At 44.0% G+C, this 22117-nt stretch overlaps 1 protein-coding gene across 12 annotated transcripts in view; it reads right to left on the reverse strand.

Annotated features, from left to right (window-relative positions):
- The window catches only part of ZFAT (zinc finger and AT-hook domain containing), a 236882-nt gene that overhangs the window by 91242 nt on the left and 123523 nt on the right, over positions 1 to 22117 (reverse strand). For all 12 annotated transcript variants that reach the window (XR_010127299.1, XM_054498875.2, XM_063669101.1 and 9 more), the window contains 3 exons: positions 20034 to 20121; positions 18017 to 18166; positions 14039 to 14212 (listed from right to left, as the gene is read on the reverse strand). Coding sequence is in view for 11 of the 12 variants with exons in the window: in XM_054498875.2 (XP_054354850.2) it covers positions 14039 to 14212; positions 18017 to 18166; positions 20034 to 20121 (412 nt within the window). In the remaining variant the exon portion in view is untranslated. The remainder of the gene's footprint in view (positions 1 to 14038; positions 14213 to 18016; positions 18167 to 20033; positions 20122 to 22117) is intronic.

Here is a 22117-nt window from a genome sequence, read left to right on the forward strand (position 1 = left end):
CTCCCTGAGACAATCCAAATATTCAGTTCTAATTAAGCCAGCCTAAATCAATATACCTAAAACAAAAAGCATAAAAACAGAGCAAAGGAAAAGGTTTGTACAACTATATCAAAGTGTAAGTAAGCAGTTATAACAGCAGAGTTTACAGAAAACCTCCTGCTCCTCTTCCCAGCACCCTATCTGGCCTCATCTCCACCCAGAGCAAAAGCCAGGAGCTTCACAGTGGCTGCAGGGCACAGGGGTGTATGGCTCCCTGTCACCTCTCGGAGCTCATGTACTGCCTTCACCTCTCTCCACTCCATAGACACAGTCCACACACCCACCTCCGGGCCTCTGCACCTGCTGTTCCCAGAGCCCAGGGTGTCCATCCCAGATATGCTGTGCTCTGCTGCCTCATCTCCCTCAAGTCTCTGTTCAAATGTCACCTTCACACAGAGCCCTTTCAGACCATTCTGTTTAAATTCACAGTCCCTGTGCCCCTTTACTGATTCATTTTTAGCATTTCTCAGCTTATATTTTCATACTGAAATGGAATCATTTCGTATTCATATTTTTATTTTCATCTCTCAATTTTCTTAATATTTTAGATGTCCTCATATTTCCATTGTAATATACCACACACTTTACTGATTTATAGTGTTTGTTATCCATCTCACTCATGAGAATTTTCGCCTCATGACAATGGAGATTTTGGGTTTGGGCTTTGGTTGCAATCACCGAAGCAGTGCACTGATTCACCTTTGGTTGGTCCATCTGGCACCCTTGCAGGTTGTGGGTACTTTGAGACAAGACTGCAATTTTCATGCCATGTCCTCAGTGCTTGGAGGTGAGAGCATCCTGGAGGTAAGGCTAGCAGTTAATTTACAGGAGCATCCCATTCAGAAGTCTGTTCAGCCACCCTTTCTCCCCTCCTCATAATCAACATGGTCACACAGGGCATCACAAGGGCCAGTGATATGTGGTCCCACCCACCATCTCCCCACCCAAAGTCATAGGAGATTGGACTACAGTGGGCAAGACTCTAGCTGAGCCAGGAATCGGAACTGTCCAGATATGAAGCTTGCAACTCAGGAGTGCATGGGAGTTGTGTTTTCACTCTGCGGGTGAAACAAGTAAGTAAGCCAATCTGCAGGGGGTGAGAGGAGAGCACAGCGAAGAGAGACAGAGACAGGACATCAGAATGAAGTAAGGAAGCAGAGAGGACCAAAGTTGGAGGATGAAGACAATCGCCTGGCTGGCTGTGTCCATTCACTCAGCAAGCATTCACAGAGGGGGTCGCTGGGTGCCAGGACCATGCCTGACCCCAGGAGATGAGAGTGGACAAGACAGCAAAGGCCCTGCCTCTGGCAACTCATCACCTAAATGGACAACCAGCAAGTATTCCAACAAATAATTACCAGTTGCAACAGGCCACGAAGGACAAAGGTAAGGAGCCATGGCGGAGCATGAGGGAGTGTGGAAGGGGTGTGGCCATGCGGCCAGGCTGTCAGGGAAGGCCTCTGTGAGGAAGTGATGTTACATTAAGATGGAAGGATGAGGAGGACCAGCCGCATGAGGAAGAGGTGAACACAGCACTGGGAAGAAGGAACTCAAACACAAAGGCCCTGAGTCTCTGTAAGATCCCAGGTAACTTTACCATAAATGCCCCGTGGCAACTTCTGTGACCTCAAATAAGTTTCTGTCAACTGCAACCAAAATGAGTTTCTGTCAGCTGCAACCAAGAGTCCAAGAAGTATAGCTGTTGAACAAACCAGTGAATGTATGACTATGAAACACCAAGACCCCAGAAACCAGGCAAAAATAGGGCTTGACCAAACAGTTTTCTCTAGAGAGGACAGAAAGAGACTTAATTAACTGAAAAAAGTCCAATGACAGCACACTCTCCTACTCAGCACTATGAACCAATGCTACAAATGCTTTATGACCATTAACTCATTTAACTGTCACAATACCTGTTTGATTTTATGAGCTATCATATAAATAAAAATAATTACATGGTGAGATTTGATACCCATTAAACTAAGAAACTAGACATTTTTAGTAACAAAGTGTTAAAAATGGAAGAGTTAAGCTGGGACACTTCCTTATTTCTGGTACAATTTTTTGGAAAGGAAGTCGGCAGTGCAATGCATAATTAAAACCACCAAAACAAAATAGCCATCCCGCTCCTGGAAATGTGTCCTAAGGAGTTAATTCAAAAGAAGAAAAAGTTTATATGCAAGAAAGAAGCCCCTGCCACATAAGTTAAAATAATGGGAGGAAAAATGAAAATAACACATTGTCCGGAAATAAGGGAATGGTTATACAACTCATGGATCACCTTAGTGCATCATACAACTCTTAAACTTGTTGTTAATGAACTGTACAGCAACGAAGAATTATTATAATATTGATTTCAAGGCTATAAGAATGATATCCTTTCATTACAACTATATAGCCATTCCATATGAGCATGAATAAATATTTTTAAACAATCATTTATTTGTTAGGTGATAGAATTGTGGTCATACTTGTAGGAAGCGGTTGGATTTTTATGAACATTGTTTTCGTGCTGTCTGCGCTCTAACAGAAAAGCATTTCAGATAATTAGCACCCATCTCTGAAAGGCTGAGATGTTTCACCCACTACTGCACACAAACCAGAAGACAGATCTTTCAACGCAGAGCCATAAAATGATACCAGTGGCTTCGGAACCTTAAAGTTCACTGTCTTTTAAAAAACAGCACCCCAGCCTTGACTGGCTGTGCACTGACTTACGGGTGCTCTTTCTGACCAAGCATCTTTCTCCCTCTTCTTCACAAAAAAGAGCCAGTGGCCTAATTGTGCAAATAATCTCAGGAATAGTCACTTCTTTTCCTCTGGGGCAGGATTTAATTTCTGTAAACAGTCAAATGTCATTCTGAGCCACGCCTTGTAAATAAGGACAAAGCAAAGCTGAGTCATACCACTTTTTGGAGAAACACTCTTGCAGAACACACACTCCAAGCTGACTGCAAAAATATTGCCACAGTGGGGGAAAAAAAAAGCTGACTGTGGGAACAAAGACTTCCTGCTCAGAAACTACAGAATTTAGATTCTCATTTCCTTATGAAATTCTTTATTTGACCCACAAGCCCAGATGGTAAAATGGTAAAACTCAAAATCATAACAACCTAGATGAATCTCACAAGCATAATGTGAAAAGGAAGAAGCCAGACATAAAAGAATACATATTGTATGAATCAACTCTATGAAGTTCAAAGACAGAGAAAAGCAAGTTACAGTGCTAGAAGTCAGGGCAGTAAGCAGTTACCTCTGGGGAAGAGAGACGGGCAATAATGTTGCGGGAGGAAGAAACTGCCAAGAGGCTGGCAGTGTGCTGTTTCTTCTCCTAGGCTGCAGTTACACAGGTGTGCCTCTTTTGTAACAATCCATTGAGCTGTACACTTCTGAACTGTGCGTGTGTGTGTGCATGTGTGTGTGTGTGTACGTGTTACTTTAAAAAACATAAAAAGAAAAATAACACAACAAGAAAACAGGCCACCTTCCTTGGAAGGTTCTTGAGAATCGGCAACAAATTCGTTTAAGAAAGGAAAGATGTGTCGTGTAGTTCAAAGATAAACTTTGAAGACTGTATGGCAGTTTGTGGACTTATGCAGGCTGATGTTGCTGGTGGAAGGAAAGGGATCCCATCAGTGTTCCTGGGCCTGTAGTTTTCAGTTAGACATCTTTCTGAGTGCCAGGCTTGCTGGAGGTTTCCACTGCAGACACCGCAGCTCTTTCTGGAAACACAGTGTTTCACTAGCAGCTCCATTTCCCTTAAAAAATGTGTGATCTGGTTGAACTCTCCTTCAAAGATGGGGATGCAGGCACGAAAACGTCATTTCCATTGTTTCTGTCCATCTCTCCAAAGGTGAGGCATATCTTTGCAAAATCTCTCTCCACTTTCAAGTGTTCTTTTCGAAGGAGCCTCTTTCTTTGCCTAACTATGAGTGCTGGGACTGCATGTCCATGATTGATGAAGCAAAGCTGACCTCTGTCCTTTTGAGCGCTGCCTGGGCCTGGCAACTGGATGCTGGCTGAATTCAAAGATCACCAGACAGTGAAAACCAGCACAGGGTCTGGAGTCAGAGAATCTGAGCTCTGCTCTTTACTTCAGCCTTACCCAGGTAAAACATTACCCAGGCTATCCTGTTAGAAAGGGAAGAGGGGACTTGAAAATAGGAGAAGGAAAGAAGAAACAGGAATACTTGTTATCCTGGGTCAGGTTAGAGAGATGTGACCGACCAAACCTACGAGAGTTCGAACTTCGCTTCCTGTTGACTCTCCACGTTGAAGGAGAGGGGGATGTCAATGTGGTAGGTGGGGGAGCCAGCAGGGTACCTGCCTTGCTGAAGCCCCTGGGCCCAAGCAGGAAGTTATTCCCAGCTGGATATGGAAGCACAAAGGCACCCATGTCGCCCTAGACCTCTGAAGCTCAGCTGCAAGGGAGCCACACTCTGAGCTCCCATTCTCTGCTCCTGAAAATAAAGGCAATCGCTCCCTGCCTCCCGGCAGCTGTGGGCGGGCCACCGTGGGATCTATGAAGCCCCAGCCTGGCGACTTGGCACTAACAGTATGTGCGGCATCTGTTGTTCCCTTTGTTTCTTACTACAGCCTCATCTGCTTGGTGACTTTCCCTGAGAATGACTCCAGCTGCTTGCTTACTTTAGATAGAGTTCTATATAAAACTAAGAAGGAATGGAATGGTAGGAAAAAAAAAACTTAAAACGTCACCTTCAGCTTTTGGCATTTGGATTCCATCAGAACACAGAGAGAGACAGCAATGAAAAATTCCTTGGGATTTAAGGCAACTTGTTTGAAGTATCTGCTAAATTAAATCATCCTTGCCAAATCAAATTTTATGTGCACCTCAAACCTGAAAGAGCTCTAAAGTACTTAGAGGAAAGAATTTCTATAAATCTCAACTGTTATTAGTAATACTATTCTAGAGGCATAAAAATAAAAATGGCTCCTTATGCCTGTTTACCCAGTCTTACTGAAAAAGGTGGTATTTTACATAAGTAAATTTTCAAGAGTTTTTAGAAAATTGACTTTACCTTTTTTTCAGAAAACTGACTTTTACCCTTTTCAACAGTGATACTCTTCAAATATTAACTATTGCACTGTGCCTTCCTAATAGGAGAATATTTGAAAAAAAAGTGATTTAATCTTTCCTAATGATGTAAATTAACTGCTACAGATATCCATTCTTATACTGTGTCACTAAGAGCTACTGGTTCATGCACCAGAGGAATGGGTGCATGAGCTGACATCCATAGTATGAACCCAATTAATCCTCCTGCAACCCCACACTGTGGGTTGATAATGGCCCTCCCAAAGATATCCAGGTTCTAATCCCTGGAATCTATACATGCTATCATATATGGAAAAAAAAATAAAAAGGAGTTTGCAGATGTGATTAAGCTAAAGATCTTGAGCTGGGGACTAGCCTGGCCTATCCAGGTAGTCCTAGTGAAATCACAAGGGTCCTTATAAAAGGGAGGCAGGAGGCTTAAAGTCAGAGAAGGAGCGTGGTGATGGAAGCAGGGACAGAAGAGATGGGAAGATGCTGGACCGCTGGCTTTGAATATGAAGGAACGGGTCCATAAGCCACAGGATGCAGAGACAGGTTCCCCTCCAGAGTTCCTAGAAGGAATGCAGCCAGGCTGACACCTTGATTTTAGATCGCTGACCTCCAGAGCTGCAACATAATACATCTGTGTTGATCTAGGTCACTAACTTTGCGGTAATTTGTTACAGGAGTCACGGGAAACATGTAACTTCCATGTTACAAATGGGGATCACTGTTCAAGACTGTTCAGGCAAGAAGTGATTCCAGCCTGGGCCTGCCTCTGGAGCCCAAGGTTTTCCCTACTCTACCTCCTCGCTTCTCCATGTAGCCCAGCACACAGAGGTTTGCTGCCGCATGTAAGAAAAGCATCCTGCAGGAAGCGTAACAGGCATTTTGCAGCAAGTTTTTTTCAAAGCACACATCTTCACAGTTCTAGCATCTGTGGTGATTTATGCAGTGGCAAATCAGAACAGAAATAGCTACAGCAATAAAAATACAGTTAAAGAAGTCTCTGTACTTTAAAGGCTGAACTTCAAGCAACTGCAGACTTAGGGCCTGATGATTCTCTGTAATTAGTGCATCAGTTTTGACATAAGGAGGGATGGATCAGCATGAGACAGAGGTGGAAAGAAACCGAAGGCAGCACAAAGCCACATAAAGGACAGAGCACAGCACAGGGCTAGATGAAAGTTACAGACACTGTGCCAGACATTTGCAGCTGAGACCCTCTACCTGGTGAGGCTTTAGGTGGCCAAGCCTCATTAAAAAGTTAAATCTGTATATCAATCTAAGCTAATTGCTCAGTAAGCTGTGTAGTTCATTTTATAGTATGGGCCCACTTATTCCCAGTGGATCTTGTGGTTTATGAAAACCTGAGAAAAAGAGCTACATATGAACACCAACAAGGTGAACCTATTAAACAGTATTTGTGGGCCCTGAAATTAGCCCTGCCTTCTCCAGCCCACCACCCAGACTCCAGCCCAAGGATAAGCAACAGAAATCTACCAGGTTCATCCAGTAGCCACACTTCCACACCTGCCCCTTCACCTTTTCTCCAAGGGCAAGTAGGAGGAAGGACAAAAGGAACAAGGATGCAGTGGAAAGACCAGTCTCACTGAAGTCTCGCAAGTTAACCTTGTAAGATCAATCCAGCTAGGTGCTCAGGGACCATTTTCTATTTACTTCCTGGTTCTGTTTTTAGAAGCAAAAGGCCATGGAGCTACTTTATCCTAGAGTGGCTTTGCTTTTTAGAGGACAGGGGAGGAAAACAAAACAAAACTCCATACTTAGATCTCCTAGAATATTTTAATCTGCAGCCATGAGATCTCTTATCATAAATTGAAGAAGGGACAGAAAAAAAGGGTACTTACTCCACTCAAACCTAATTTCTATACTCAACTCTCCACTTGTCTATTACAAGAGTGCTTGAAGCCTGGATAATTCTTTTCAAATTTTACCCAAAAACTTCTTAATTAAAATGTACAGGGGCAGTTTGGATCGGGGGGAGGGGAGAGACCCAAAGGAATTAGAAATAAACTCCAAAGACTTTTTTTATTTCATGATTTAAGGATTCCTGTTTGATTTGTTTGATTACATAACATAAAGGCACTGTACAGCTTAACCTTCCCCATCTGCTATGGGTGGGTGGAATCATGTATAAACCTCCAGATAGCACATCATGTCTAGGCCTTTTTAAAGTCAAAAGTGGGGAACTACATTACAGCATGATCTTTGCATTAAATTCTTACATCCTGTTGGCATACACACAAAGGGTTTAATCAGGCCCTTTATAGATCAATTTCTCTCTTTGTACATACTGACTGGCAAACCTTTTTAACTGAAACCTTCACCCAGAATGAGCTATCTTTTCTAAGGTACAGTAATGAGTTCCTTTGGGAAACAGGAATGCCACAGATAGGGATCTATCACTTTAAGTAAGCCAGCAAATGTGAAAAATTGGATTCACAAGTAGTTAGAAGAAAGGGTAATTGTAATTACTCAATTCCTTTTTACTTCATTAAAAAATGCCCAAGAAGATTCATTTAATGGTGAGTTCCTCGACCATATTTTAAAATACCTAATTCACAAGCATTTGATTTAACAGAATGATCTAAGATGAAATGGAGAAAATAATTGACACTTTGTGAGTACTACTGTATCGCAACCACTTCATGCAAGGCACTTTACATTTCCCACTCATTCAATAAACACGAATTTATTGAGTGCCTGTGATAAGCCAAGCCCTGTTCTAAGTGCTGAGGATACAAAATAAATGTAGTAAGTCGAAAATCTCTGCTTGTGAAGCTTACAATCTAGTGGAAGACACGAAACATCATAAATAAGGAAATTATACAGTACATTGGAGAAGGGTTGGTTTAAAGAGAAATGGTAAAAAACATGAAAGAGAGTATGACGTAATTAGTGGGACAGTTCCAGTAACAGAGACAAAAAAGTAGTAAATAAGGAAACTATATAATACACTAGAGAAAGATAAGCCAAGGAGAGCAGCACAGGAAGCCACGGGCGTCTGGATTACTTGGTGGGGTATGGAGACTTTCCATACGTGAGCACCTAGGGAAGACTCATTCAGAGTGACTCATCAATAAGGACCTCCACGACATGAAGGAGGTATCCATTCAGACAGGGGGAAAGAACACTCCAGGCAGAGGGAAGGGCCAAAGCAAAACCCTTGAGATGAGCACATACCTGATAGGTGTGAGAAACAAGAATGAAGATAGGCCGAGCATGGCAGCTCACGCCTGTAATCACAGCACTCTGGGAGGCTGAGGCGGGCAGATCACCTGAGGTCAGCAGTTCAAGACCAGACTGCCCAGCATGCTGAAACCCCATCTCTACTAAAGATACAAAAAATTAGTCAGGTGTGGTGGTGGGTGCCCGTAATCCCAGCTACTTGGGAGGCTGAGGCAGGAGAATCACTTGAACCTGGGAGGCAGAGGTTGCAGTGAGCCGAGATGGCGCCACTGCACTCCAGCCTGGGTGACAAGAGTGAAACTCTGTCTCAAAAAAAAAAAAAAGGAACGAATACAATATGTCTGGAGAGATGCTAGTTGGGGAAGAGTAGAAGGAGAAGAGGTCAGAGAGATGGGGAGATCAAGCAGGTCATGGTGAGGAATTGGGCTTCCACTCAGAATGACAGCAGATAGACAGGAGGGTTCTGAACAGAGGATTGGCACAATCTGGCCTTTGTTTCTACAGGATCACTGGCTGTTTTGTTGAGAATGGACTTGTGGGGACCAGGAGAGGTTCTAGGGAAAGCAGTTAGGAGGCTACTGCAATAATGGAGGCAGGAGATGACAGTGGCCTGTACAAAAAGGATGGCATGAGGGTGCTGAGAAGCGGGAGAACTCCAGATCATGTTAAAGACAGAACGCACAGGATTTGCTAATGGATCATGCGTGGGTTATGAATGAGACAGTCAAGACTGACCCAATGCTTTTGACCCGAGCAAAGGAAAAGGAGTAGCCATTTCCCAAGATGGGGTACAGCAGGGGTTGGCAGCCTATGCCTGAGCACCAGATTTAGCCTGCTTTCTGCTTTTGTACAGAAGTCTGGCTTTTACACTTTTCAAAGTTCGTAAAAACAAAAACTACAAAAAGAGAAAACTGGATGTGGCACTCAAAGCCAAAAATATTTACAATCTCTTTACAAACTTTGGCAACCCCTGGGCCATAAGAGACTGGGTCTAGGGAGGAAGATTGGGAGCATAATGTTGAGCACGCTAAGCTTTGGGGGCCAGGTGAGCATCCAAGTGCAGATGTTGAGTGGGCAGTTTCAGACAGGGCAGTGCCAAGGCTGGGAGGAACAAGAGGGCTGGAAATACAAGTTTGGAAGCCTTCTGTATTAGTCCGTTTTCACACTGCTGATAAAGACATACCTGAGACTGGGTAATTTATAAAGAAAAAGAAGTTTAACGGATTCACAGTTCCATGTAGCTGGGGAGGCCTCACAATCGTGGTGAAAGGCACGTCTTACATGGTGGCAGGCAAGAGAAAATGAGAGCCAAGAGAAAGGGGAAACCCCTTATAAAACCATCAGATCTCGTGAGACTTATTCCCTAGCACACGAACAGTATGGGGGAAACTGCCCCCATGATTCAATTATCTCCCACTGGGTCCCTCCCACATCACATGAGAATTATGGGAGCTACAATTCAAGATGAGATTTGGGCAGAGACACAGCCAAACCATACATCTTCTATCTAAATGGTGTTTAAAGCCATAAGACTGAAGGGATCACCTAAGGTGTGAAGAAAAAAAGAACACATGGTGGCTCATGCCTGTAACCCCAGCACTTTGGGAGGCCAAGGCAGACAGATCACTTGAGGTCAGGAGTTCAAGACCAGCCTGGCCAACATGGCGAAACCCCATCTCTACCAAAAATACAAAAATTAGCTGGGTATGGTGGCACATGCTTGTAAACCCAGCTATGGCAGGAGGCTGAGGCACAAGAATCACTTGAACCCGGGAGGTGGGATTCAGTGAGCTGGGATCGCACCACTGCACTCCAGCCTAGCTGACAAAGTGAGACTCTGACACAGGGAACCAAAAAAAAAAAAAAGAACAATGCCCACAGGCTGAACCCTGTGGCCTGTGGCCTCCGAGAGGTAATCAGAAAGCTAAGGCAGAACCAGGACAGGATGCCAAGGCAGGGCAGCCAGGAGAGGAGCAGGAGGCTGCCAGGCAAACATGGGGTGCACTTCCTGTCTTTTGATCCTCAGACTCACTCAACAAGAGGGTATACCTATCCCAGTTTACTGATGAGGAAAGTGAGGTTCAGAGAAGTAATCTGACCAAAATTACCCTACTAGGAAGGGGCAAACAGATCCGCACCCAAGCCTCTCTAGCTCTACCTACTCTACACAGCTTCTCTACAGAGCAACCTATTGAGTTATTACTCATACCACAAATACAACCAAAACCAAATAATTCCAGGCAGGCTGTAAGGCAATCTTTGCTTCTAAGTAAAAAGCTAATTCTATGGTTAAAGGCTGAGAGCTTCATCAAAACAGCCAAGGCACCTGTACAAGCACAAGTGACCAATGGATTCAAAGCATGTTACAGACATCGTCAAACAGCTCACAAAGTCATCCGCAGGGATAGTCCTAACTTGATGAACAATTCTGAAGTTTATCCAAAGGAATAATAACTAAAGGACAAAAAACTATGTAAGCTTCATAAAGAAATTAACTTTATTGGATAAAAATAAAGTTAATTACTAGAACACCTTGAAAAATAAGGTACTAGTACAAAAATCACTGACACAGACCAAAATCTCAGAATTAGACCCAATATCTTGGGAAATTCTGGCACTGCAAAATAAAATTGAAAGGACTAATTTCTCTATAAATATACTGAGTCAATGATAACTGTTTGGAAACAAAGATTCCAACCACATACCATATGCTAAAATAAATTGCAAGAGTAGTAAATTTCATAAATGTTATGTAATCATAAAATAAAACTCAAAGAAAAAGTAAAAGAATTTTGCCCCAAACTGAGGAAGGTTTCTTTTGACAGAGAGAATCATGGAAGATGAAAACATAAAGGAAAATAACTTTAAATGAACAAAGTTATTTAACTTTATATATAAAAAGATACCATAAACAAAACATAAAGGCAAATGATGACAAAGTATTAAGATACAAAGAGCTCTAAGACGTCAACAAGATAAAATATGAGCACTACAGAAATGAGTAAGATGTAAATAAACTTTTTTCAAAGTTTCTATAATAGACATGTTATGGGAGAAAATTAAAAAGGAAAAGACTCACCTATAGCTTAATTAAAGCTACATCCTAGATCAGCAATGGAGCTAGAACAAGGGGTCTATGACTCAACACTCTGTTTACCAAGCCAGCCCCAGGCAAAACATGAGACTGGTAAGCGTCAAAAGAGAAACACAAATAATGAAGTACAGCAGCCCTGTGGGAAAGCAATCATCTGGAATTTAGAAATAAAGCTGTACCGGCAACTCCTATTTCCATCCCTTTAGCTCTACTTCACCCCTTTCTTCCTAGAATCGGAGAATTGAGGCTAAAAGAAACCCAAGAAACATGAAGGCATCATTTTCTTATTTTGCGATGTGACAAAACTGAGACCCAAGTAGTGGAAAAAGTTGGCACTGAGGCAAGCTACCTGTTCCAGTGGTCCTCTCCTTGCACCTGATGACTCATGCCCTTCTTTTTTTGGGGAGTCGGGTGTGGGGAATGGGTCTTACTCTGTCACCCAGCCTGGAGTGCAGTGGTGCGATCTTGGCTCACTGCAAATTCCGCCTCCAGTCTCAAGCAATCCTCCCACCTCAGCCTACCAAGTAGCTGGGACCACAGGTGTGAGCCACCACGCCCCGTTATTTTTTTGTATTTTTGGTAAAGGCAGGGTTTCACCATGTTTTCCAGGCTGGTCTCAAACTCCTTCTCTCCGGCAATCCACTCGCCTCCCTCGACCTCCCGAAGTGCTGGGATTATAGGCGTGAGCCACTGCGCCCGGCCTTGATGCCCTTCTTCCCAGACAACTGAAAAGTGTTGAAAACTAAGACATGACTTTACAAATACCTCACCCTCCCAAAAATGTCAGCAGAAAGAAAGAAAGAGAAACAATACAAATTTCCAATGTTTTGTTAGGAAATACTTCATGATGTTTGAATACCATTCCTTTTTAGGAGTTGCATTTCTGCTTTGACAAGACATCTTTGTCCATCTGAACTCCCTTTCCTGCTGAAGAACTCAGAGAATCATGACAGAGAGGATAGGCAGAGCGTGCTGCTGTGGACCCGTGATACCACCAACTACTCACACCGACCCCATCCCTCCATATCAGTTGGTCCAGGGCCTGCCAGATTAAATGGCTTCTATATGCTCAAAGGCTAAGCCCAGACTGCAGAACCAGGCATGAGATGACAGAACCCTGTTCAGTGCCTGTGAACACCTTCTTGACCCTGTCACCGTGGCCTACTGGATACTCCAGGCTTCCCTGCCTCTGGGGACAGCTGCTCTTCATTACCGAAGGACTGCAGTAGTTATGTGCTATCATCTTAAGAAATGTAAGCTTGCCTAAATGTTCAGGCAGCTGAGCGGTCAGTAAGGCTTATTGTTTGTGGAGGCGTAGAATCATAAAAAACTACATGACTTTAATGCTTTCATTATTCAAGTATGACTGCTTTAGTGTCATTGTATTTTTAATTTTGATTATGGATTTTTTTTTAGAGAGAGTACTGCTTAAGTTTTAATAGTTATGGCTGGGGCTCTTTTTCAGCCTTAGGCAAGCCCTTGATCCTTAATTCTGATGAAACCCAGCCAAGCATTCAGCCTTTGCACTGAGTCCCTGGAGCTCACCTAAATACTTGCCGAGGGCCCAACCCCCCCAACACACACAACAGGACTGATTTTCAGAACAATCTTAAAGATAGAACTTAAGAGCTATATCATCCACTAAATTTTGAAATTAAAAATAACTGTTGAAATAATTTTGATTTCTATAGTAAATGCCAATTTTTATACATAATTTTGGTAAATAACAATACATTTATAAAGTTTATTAATCTTGTTACATGAAGTATTTCCAAGTCCCTCACACAACCTGTCTTTCTGAGTAAAATCAAAAATGTTAAAAGTCTCTTATGGTTTAGCTGCCTGTCTTCCTAGAATAAATCTTCTTTCCCTCTATCCAGCCTGTGCCAGGGAGACTGTGCCCACTGCCCACTGAGCTCCCCACCCACGTCGACCATGCCCTGCTCCCAGGGCTCCCAAGCTCCCCTCCATCACCGCACTTACCTTTACCATGGCCCGCCTGCTCTTCTGCCCTGCCTTCTAGATTACGAACTCCTTGAACGCAGGAACTGGTCTCTAGTTGACCTGGTATCCCTAGAACCTACCTCCCTGGCTAGCACATATAAGAACTCAATCAATGGTTCTTAATGAATGAATGAAATTAGAAATCCACTTAAGTATACTTTATCTAGGTCAAATCTGCCCAAATGTTGGTTTTACTTTAGACTTAGTTCCACCACTGAGGTAGCCTGGATGATAAGAGACTCACTTGAAAAATCAGGCCAGGTGTGATCAAGGTTGCCCCTCAAGATCCTTGAGCTCCAGGTGGGGATGGAGGGCTAAAAAGGATGGAAACTTCGGAACCGTGGATCAAGGCTTCCTGAAGACACCTCCTTTCCTGAAGCAGCTTCCCTCCCTGCATACCTCCACCACTGGCACAGACACACCCAGTAAGTGTTTATCCTGCACCTGCTGGAAGTGAGGCACTGAGCACAGGAATGGGAGGAAGTCAGGCCTGGTCTTCCCCGCTCTTCCAGAAGCTCCTTCTAATGGGTACGTGCTCTTTCCTGCCTCTGGTACAGCAAGTTTCTGATGAATTGGAACATCAGCTTCAAACCACACATTTAGAGGGGAAAGTTCACCTTGGGCCATTTACTCACCATCTGCAGTGTGAAGGAGTTTGTGACTTTTCAGTGTCCCTTTTGATTTGAATTTCTTGCCACACATGTCACATAGGTGGGTTTTCTCAGTGCTGTGACGATTCATATGAGCCTTGAGGTTACTCTTGCTACGAGTTGCATACTCACACAAAGAACACTTGAAGGGCTTCACACCTGCCAAGGGAAAAATGTATATATCTATCTCTATATATTTACATATATGTATGCATATGTGTGTGTGAATCTGAAGGACTATATATATCCATATCTAAATACACTTATAGATATGTATATATAAAACATCCGTTTTGAACACAGCAGTATACTTGCTTGGCCCTAACACACCACACACTTCCCACGCCAGGTTTTTCCCCAGCCTGTTCCTTCCTCCTGGGATGCCCTTGCCTCCTGGTATACCATGTGCCTCCACCCTGCAGCTTTCTCTGACCTTCCCTGGTAGATTTCCCTACCTCCCTATCAATGTTCCCAACTCCTGTAACTCTCTACTAGCTGAAACGCTCACTGCACATTACAGTGAGTCCTTCATGTCTGCCCTCTCCCCATAGTCTGGGAACTCCTTGAGGACAGAGATCCTGAGCAACCTGCAGAGCAGACAGTCACTAAATTCAATTGAACTGAGTTAAACTAAACACAAAGGCACCAAGGCCCTTTGCTAAAACTCAATGGGATCAGGCATCAGGACCAAATGTGGAAGCACATTTACTTTGTAAAACAAATTGAGCTTTACCAACTGGTGGTTGATGGGCTGATGACTCTGACTGTAGGGGTATCTTGGCATTCACCACTCCTTCATTCACCAAGTGTCTACTGAGGACCTATTTTCATAGTAGGAAATTTCACAGAGAAGAGTGAATCCCAGCCTTCACTGTCCGGTGGGAGATGCAGACAGGTAAACAGGCTGTTACAACATGGTATGATGTGCTATAGGGACAGGTGCTGGGGCTGGGGGGAAGGGGAAAGAGGGCGGGGAACAAACCTGCACATAGTAATGAAGCAGACAATTTTTAGTAAGCCAAACGTTTTCACCCACTATCTAGACTACCTATGACTTTGCAGTTGAGGAAACCAACGTTTGATGAGGCTGAGGGCAAGGTCCAGGGGCGCAGAGCTGAGTTGTACATTGGGGTCTGATGTGCCTCAGGGCCCATGCAAAGCCCAGCTCTGGTCTGGGTTTCTAGAGATGAAGTAATAATCTAACCATAAGTGTCAACATGCTGTGTGCCCTTGAACTTATGTTTGGGTCATAGTTCTCATCTCTGTAAAATGACAGGACCAGGAGTCACTTCCCAAGAAGCCTTCAGGGCACCAGATCCCTCATTCTGGGTTGGTCATTTACAACACACTCTCACGAGAGCAGGGCCACAGCCGTGGTGCTAGCCTGGGTCAAGCAGCATCTTTCTGTATCTCACATTACCCTCAGCAGGCATTTCAACTCAAAAATGAAGACATGCACTGTCTCCCAGTCCTGGAGAAGCCAAATTCCTAATATCTGTTCCTCATTATGACTGGAAGGAGGAGAACCAAGCAAAGCAACACAGATACTGAAGTATACATATTTCCATTAACATCTTTGCCCACCCACGGGCCGGCTGTGGAACCCTGGCAAGTCACCTAAACAGCTCTGCACTTCCGTGGACTCTGTGACATATGGTCGTGGAAAATGAGATGGTGCAGGTTAACCAGCTGTGGATCTCCAGATCATCCACAACATGGCATTCACGCCAAGGCGATATACCAAGACATTGTCTACTCTAAATTCTCCCCTAAGAGCCAGTGTTTAGAACTGCTGTAGTGGATGGGTCCCAGGTCCATTGCTTGACTATTAGGAAACCTTGAACAAAGTTGCAGGTCCTCTAAGCAACAAATGTCGCAGGTATGCACAAAATTCTACACAAATGGTTAATTTCTGTGACTACAATCAATACCTGTGTTTTCTGTTTTTCTTTCTTTTTTCAATTTAATTTTTGGGGTTTTTAAATTTGTTTTTCTTGTCCTATATTTTGAGAGTAAACGGAGACAAGGGATATTTTATGGTACAGGGGATCAATTCCAAAGAACCCCAATGTATGGTATGTGTACTGATATCCCATTTCCTTTGTGATTCCTTCATTACAGAGAAAGTCATAAATTAGAAAAAAAAAAAAAAAAGATGCCAGGATACAGCAGCCTTTGGCTTTCTGAATCTTTATCAATTCCGAAGTCGCTTAAAATAATAGGTTACTTTCAAATGGCAAATATGCAACATTACGGCATCATCACAAGTATTTACTTAACACAATAGCATCAGCCATGTATTAAGTACCCAATATGTGCTAAGCCTTCTACTGAGGGTTTTACATAAATTATCTCATTGATCCTTGCAACAAATCCCAAAGCAGATCACATTACAGATAAACAAACTGAGTTTCAGAGAGATGGAATTATTTGTCCATCATACATGGTGAGGGTGGGATTTGAACCCAGTTCTCTCACTTCTTCTCATGTGAGTACAATTACAGTTTGATGCCTTTATAAGCCCATGGTCTCCAGCCTCTGCTGGGCCCTCTGTGCTTCCATCAGGGTCAGCTCCCTGCTGATTCCCATGAACGCCATTCCAAGCCTGCCTTCTTGGCATTCTTTGCTGAGCAAACTGTGACCATCAGCTATGAATGCCTTCAACTTCCTAACAAAGAAACAACACATGTATATACACGTACCTGCTACCACCCTCACTCCCTTCACTCCTGTCTCAATGTAGGAGGTGCCTCCTCCTCCTGAAACAAGTCAGTTCAGAAGAGAAGAGCAAGGGTTTTGGAATCAGATGGCATTGGTTCAAATCCCAGTTCCGCCACTTGTTAGCTGTGTGACCCTGGGCAAATTACTTCACCTCTCTAAGCCTCATTTTCCTCATTGGTAAAATGGGGATGGTAACAGCACCCACCTTTAAGGTTGTTGAGAATACCAACTCCAATAACGTGAGTCAAACACTGAGCACTGGTATCTAGCAGGTGCTCATTATATGCTGGTAAACAAAAAAGTAGCTTCCAACCTTGGAATGTATCTCAACTCCTTCTGCCTTCTCCGGGTTCCCAATCTGTCAGTTACAATTCTCATTACTGAACCACTGGTCTCTCTCTCCCTAATAGTTCCTTCCCTGGGACCTATAAATAGGTCATTTTATCCCATATTGTAGAAAATACTTCATCCTTCATCCTCCTCTAGTCTTGTTTTCCTATCTGCAGCATTCCAGGTTCCTAACTAACAGGCAGGGACCTGATGCAGGTGTCTGGAAGAGCTTTCCCTGGCCCCTTGGCTCCTACCCTAATCCCCAGGAGGACCATGTCCTTATCCAGGGGGAGAAAACAAAGTTGACGGTCTGTTGCCCTAGCAGAATCTTCACTTCCAACTTCCCAAAGCCCTGAGAGTGGCCCCACACTTCCCTTCATAGGCAAGCAACCCAAAAGCACAGCCTACCTTCTTCTCTCCATTCCCTCATCTCCATTCTGCCCTTCCACCTTCTGAATTCCTTCTCCATAGCCTGAATGGTAACACTCCACACTGCTGGAATGGGAGAACTACTTGCTGCCCTTCTTCCTTCATTCATAATACCAACAGTTCTGGAAAACCTGCTATGCACACGGCACAGGGTGGGCACTGGAGTTCCTGCCATGAATAAGTCTCTGGTGTTCCTGTTCTCAAGGTACCTACTTTCCAGCAGGAGAGTCATGGTGATTTATTTCACTACAATTGCAATGAGACCTATGAAGGAGTGCACACCTCTATTCATTGCAATTGCAACTAATTAAGTAATGGTTTAAATTACTGTTTGTAGCTGGTTGATGGACATACCTCTTAGTGTGCTAAGGAAATTCTAACAGCAGGGATGCGAAGATACGGCTTCCTCTTAATGTACTCCCAAAATGAAGGATGGAAGCACGAAGTTAGAAAGGTGCCCAATTTGGGAAGATGAATACTCACCTTCATGAGCCCAAATATGACGCTGAAGGTCTGAGCCATTCTTCATGAAATAAAAGTCACAATATGGGCATTTCATGGCTCTCTTTCCAATTAGCCCTTTCAGCTGAACCCTCCTCCCGAGAACCTCAGAAATGGTGCTCATGGAGACCTCTAGAAGAAAAGCAGGAATGTCAGAAGGAGTCAGAGCACCTCAGGGGAAGTTAGACATAAATAAACCTCATCGCTAAGCAGCACTGCAGGAGGAATCAAGGTGTGCCTTATGGTGTCCAGAGACAGGATTTTCACCTAAAAAGTTAAACCAGAACCAAATCGAGTCTCAGTTCTCAGTATCTGTTAACATCACATATGAGGAATGGATAAGGAACATCACAAGGTAATAATCACACAAATGCAGAAAGTGAAACTGTCTACAGGAAAAGTGACTCAGTTTCCCCCATAAGTCAATGTCATGGAAAAAAGCACAGCGGGGCACTAGAGAAAACAAGAAACAGAAACATAAGGAGCTAAGCCACTAGATGCAAATGCATGGATGCCGGTTCAAGCGAATCAACAGTTAAAAAGAAAAATCTTGGGGAAATTGGGGAAATTTTAAACAGACTGATAATAGCTGGCAATAATGAATGACAGTTGATCCTGTTTGCTTTATTGGTGACATGGTGGTTATGTTGAAAGCAATCCTTATTAGTTGGAGATGCATTTTAAAGGTTTTTATGGAGGAATTACATGCTGTCTGGAATATACTTTAAAATATCCTAGAAGAAGAAAAGTGTGTGTGGTGGATACATGAAAAAGAGTTTGACAAAATGTGGATAGCTGTGGAAGCTGAGTGACAGATACAGGAGGTTCCCAGCATTGTTCTGTGTGCTCTTGTATTCTGGGATTTTCTGGAATAAAAAGTTTAAAATAATAACAAAATAACGTCTTACATCTGTTCATCAGCAAAGGCTAGCTGTTTTAAGAATAACTTTGGCTCACATTGGACCCCATGTCACTTAGGACATGAGTTAACATGAGAAGGACAGAGCTGGGCCTTCAGAGAAGCACATAGCCCACACAGACAAAGGCCTCACAACTCCGTCCATTCCCAGCTGAAACATGAGTGTTAGTGCCCTTCTATTATTTCTTTATCTTCCTCCATTTATAATCAATGAGTCAGTTCCCTTATACCAAGAGCAAATACAAAATAAAGAACAGGAAAAAAGAGACATGTACGAAGGGAGAGGCACATTTAGAAGAAGTATCTGTTACTCCCTCATAAAACACACAATACCCTTGTCTGCTTTCTTGGGCCTGCCTGTGGAGGCACTGGAGATCTGGGGATAAGTACCGCCTCAGGGAGCCCATAGGAGTGGCTGGAGAGTCACAGTGACTGGAGCACAGTGGTCAGTGCGCCGTGTGTGACGTTAGCAGGGGTGGGGGGTGGACCCTCGGCCAGGCTGGAAGCTACAAAAGCCTCCCCAAAGGCAGGGCTCTGAGGAAGAATGCAAAGAATGAATAGGAATTAACCAGGCAGGGCAGAAGGGAAAATGTTCCAGGTGGCATGAACAGAAATGACAAGGTATGAACACCCAGGTAGCTGATGCCTCATGCACCTGAGCAGTGTGGAATATGAGAAGACCCGTGGTGATGGTCTCTCCAACTCAAGAATGCTCCTCAGCCTGGGCAGGAGCCAACACCCCTTACAAACCACCACTCTGGGTAACACAAGCTTATAACAGCCCTGCCTCATATGCAACCCATCCAAAGGCATGCAAAGTTCCCATTAAAAGGGGCAGGGGGTATCACTGAAATTGCAGGGGTGAGGGTAGATGCATCTGAAGACCAGATAAAAGAACAAAAGGAAATAAATAATTACATCAACTTCCCAGCGTTGAATAAAGATGTTTGTTTCCCATGAATATATTCACAGCTTCATCCCTTTTTATTTCTATATAGTGCAGTTAATGTAAAACATTGTTTTAAAATAAACATAAGCATTTTTAACATTAATCCTCCACTCCAAAATGCACAACCTTACCAGGATGGTTGGTCTTGATATGTGACTTTATCAATCGATCCTCTGAAAAAGACTTTTCACAAACAGGACAAGAATAACTCCTTTTGTCCTTAATAGAAAGAGAACATAATCAGTTGACTTTCTCATTTAAATCTGTGGTCTGTAAAAAATAACCATCACCATCACCATCATCACCCACCACCACCACCACTACCACTCACACTGTCAACAGTCATCACTACCACCACCATCACATCACCATCATCAACACCACCACCACCACCACTAGCACTATCAACAGTCATCACCACCATCACCACTACCACCACCATCATCACCATCATCACCACCACCACCAGCACTATCAATAGTCATCACCACCACCACAACCAACACCACCACCACCATCAACAACACCACGACCACCATCACCACCACCACCACCACCACCACTACCACTAGCACTATCCACAGTCATCACCACCATCACCATCATCATCACCACCATCACCACCAGCACTATCAACAGTCATCACCACCATCACCACTACCACCACCATCACCATCACCACCACCACCACCAGCACTATCAACAGTCATCACCACCACCACAACCAACACTGCCACCATCACCACCACCACCACCACCATCAACATCACCACGACCCCCATCATCATCATCAACACTAGCATTCTCATCAGCACCATCATTATCATCAGCTTCATCAAAACCAGACAAAGTACATCCTTCCAAGTACATACATACACCCTCTACCTGGCGCTGCACAGCCTGGGGAGCTCAAGAGTAGGGGAATGGGGGAATGGCATCAGCTCCATTTCAGAAGGAAGGGATGGGGCTTAGAGGGGAGAGTTCTGTGGAGGTGGGTGGTACTCAACCTCAAGGCTGTGGGTCTACCACACAGACCAGTGCTACTCTACAACCCAAGAGCATATTACATCTGCCAGCACTCAACGCAGGGATTGCATCGCAAGTGATTTTATTGAGACTCACAACCACTCACAAAAGATAGGCACAGTTCATGCTCATGTTACAGATTAAGAAAACAAGGCCCAGGAGATAAGCCCAAAGTCTGAGAGAAGGAGCCAGTGTTGGAAGTAGAGTGTGCGGATGCCCACCCAGGATGCCTCCTGCCCCTCGGTGTCCCACTAGGGCTGCAGATAGGTTGTTCATCCTGCACTGCTGCAGCTTCACAGCCAGGGCCACCATGGTGTAACATTCTCAATTAGGAAGAAGCTTTTGTGAATTACCAAGCTATGGCTTTTGCTCACCTCCCTTTGCTCTCAGCACTCACTTGAGGGCGATTTCATATCACTCTTTTCTCCCAGCGTGGGTGTTACTGGTTGAATTGTATCCCCTAAAAAATCATATGTTGGAGTCCTAACCTCCAATACCTCAGAATGTGACCTTATTTGGAGATAGGGTCTTTACAGAGGTAATCCAGTTAAAATGAGGTCACTAGGGTGGGCCCTCATCCAATGTGACTGGTGTCCTTATAAAAAAGGGAAATTTGAATACAGAGCTGCATGCAGGGAGAACACCATGTGCAGATGGAGGCAGAGACCAGAGCAATGCATCTGCCAGCCAAGAAATGCCAAAGACAGAGAGCAAATCACCTGAAGCTCAGAGAGACGCACGGACCACATCCTCCCCCACAGCCCTCAGGAGGAAGCAGCCCTGCCAACACCTTGACCTCTGCCTTCTGCTCTCCAGGACGGTGTGACAGTAAATATCTGCTGTTTATACCACCAGCATGTGGCACTTTGATTGCCAAGCTTACCAAGCACACAGCTTACAGACAGCCAAACCCTGGTAGGGAGGACTCTGCGCAGATAGCTGAATAAAAAGTAAAAACAAAAAATTCAGAACTACCACTGCAAGGAAATGTTTTGGGCTGTGTGTGTTTTGGGGGAGGTTAATCCACTCCACGCTCACTTGGATTTACAGAAGGACTAACTCCCTCTATTTGTGGAGCCCCTACTATGAGCTCCGCAAGGCACCAAGTGTGTTCCACGCCTTGTGTGATGAATGCTCTCCTCACTGTGCTCCCCACCGGGCAGTCTACTCCTACTCTAAATAATAAAAA

Source organism: Pongo pygmaeus, chromosome 7 (genome assembly GCF_028885625.2).
Source record: "Pongo pygmaeus isolate AG05252 chromosome 7, NHGRI_mPonPyg2-v2.0_pri, whole genome shotgun sequence".
NCBI classification, from domain to species: Eukaryota; Metazoa; Chordata; class Mammalia; order Primates; family Hominidae; genus Pongo; species Pongo pygmaeus.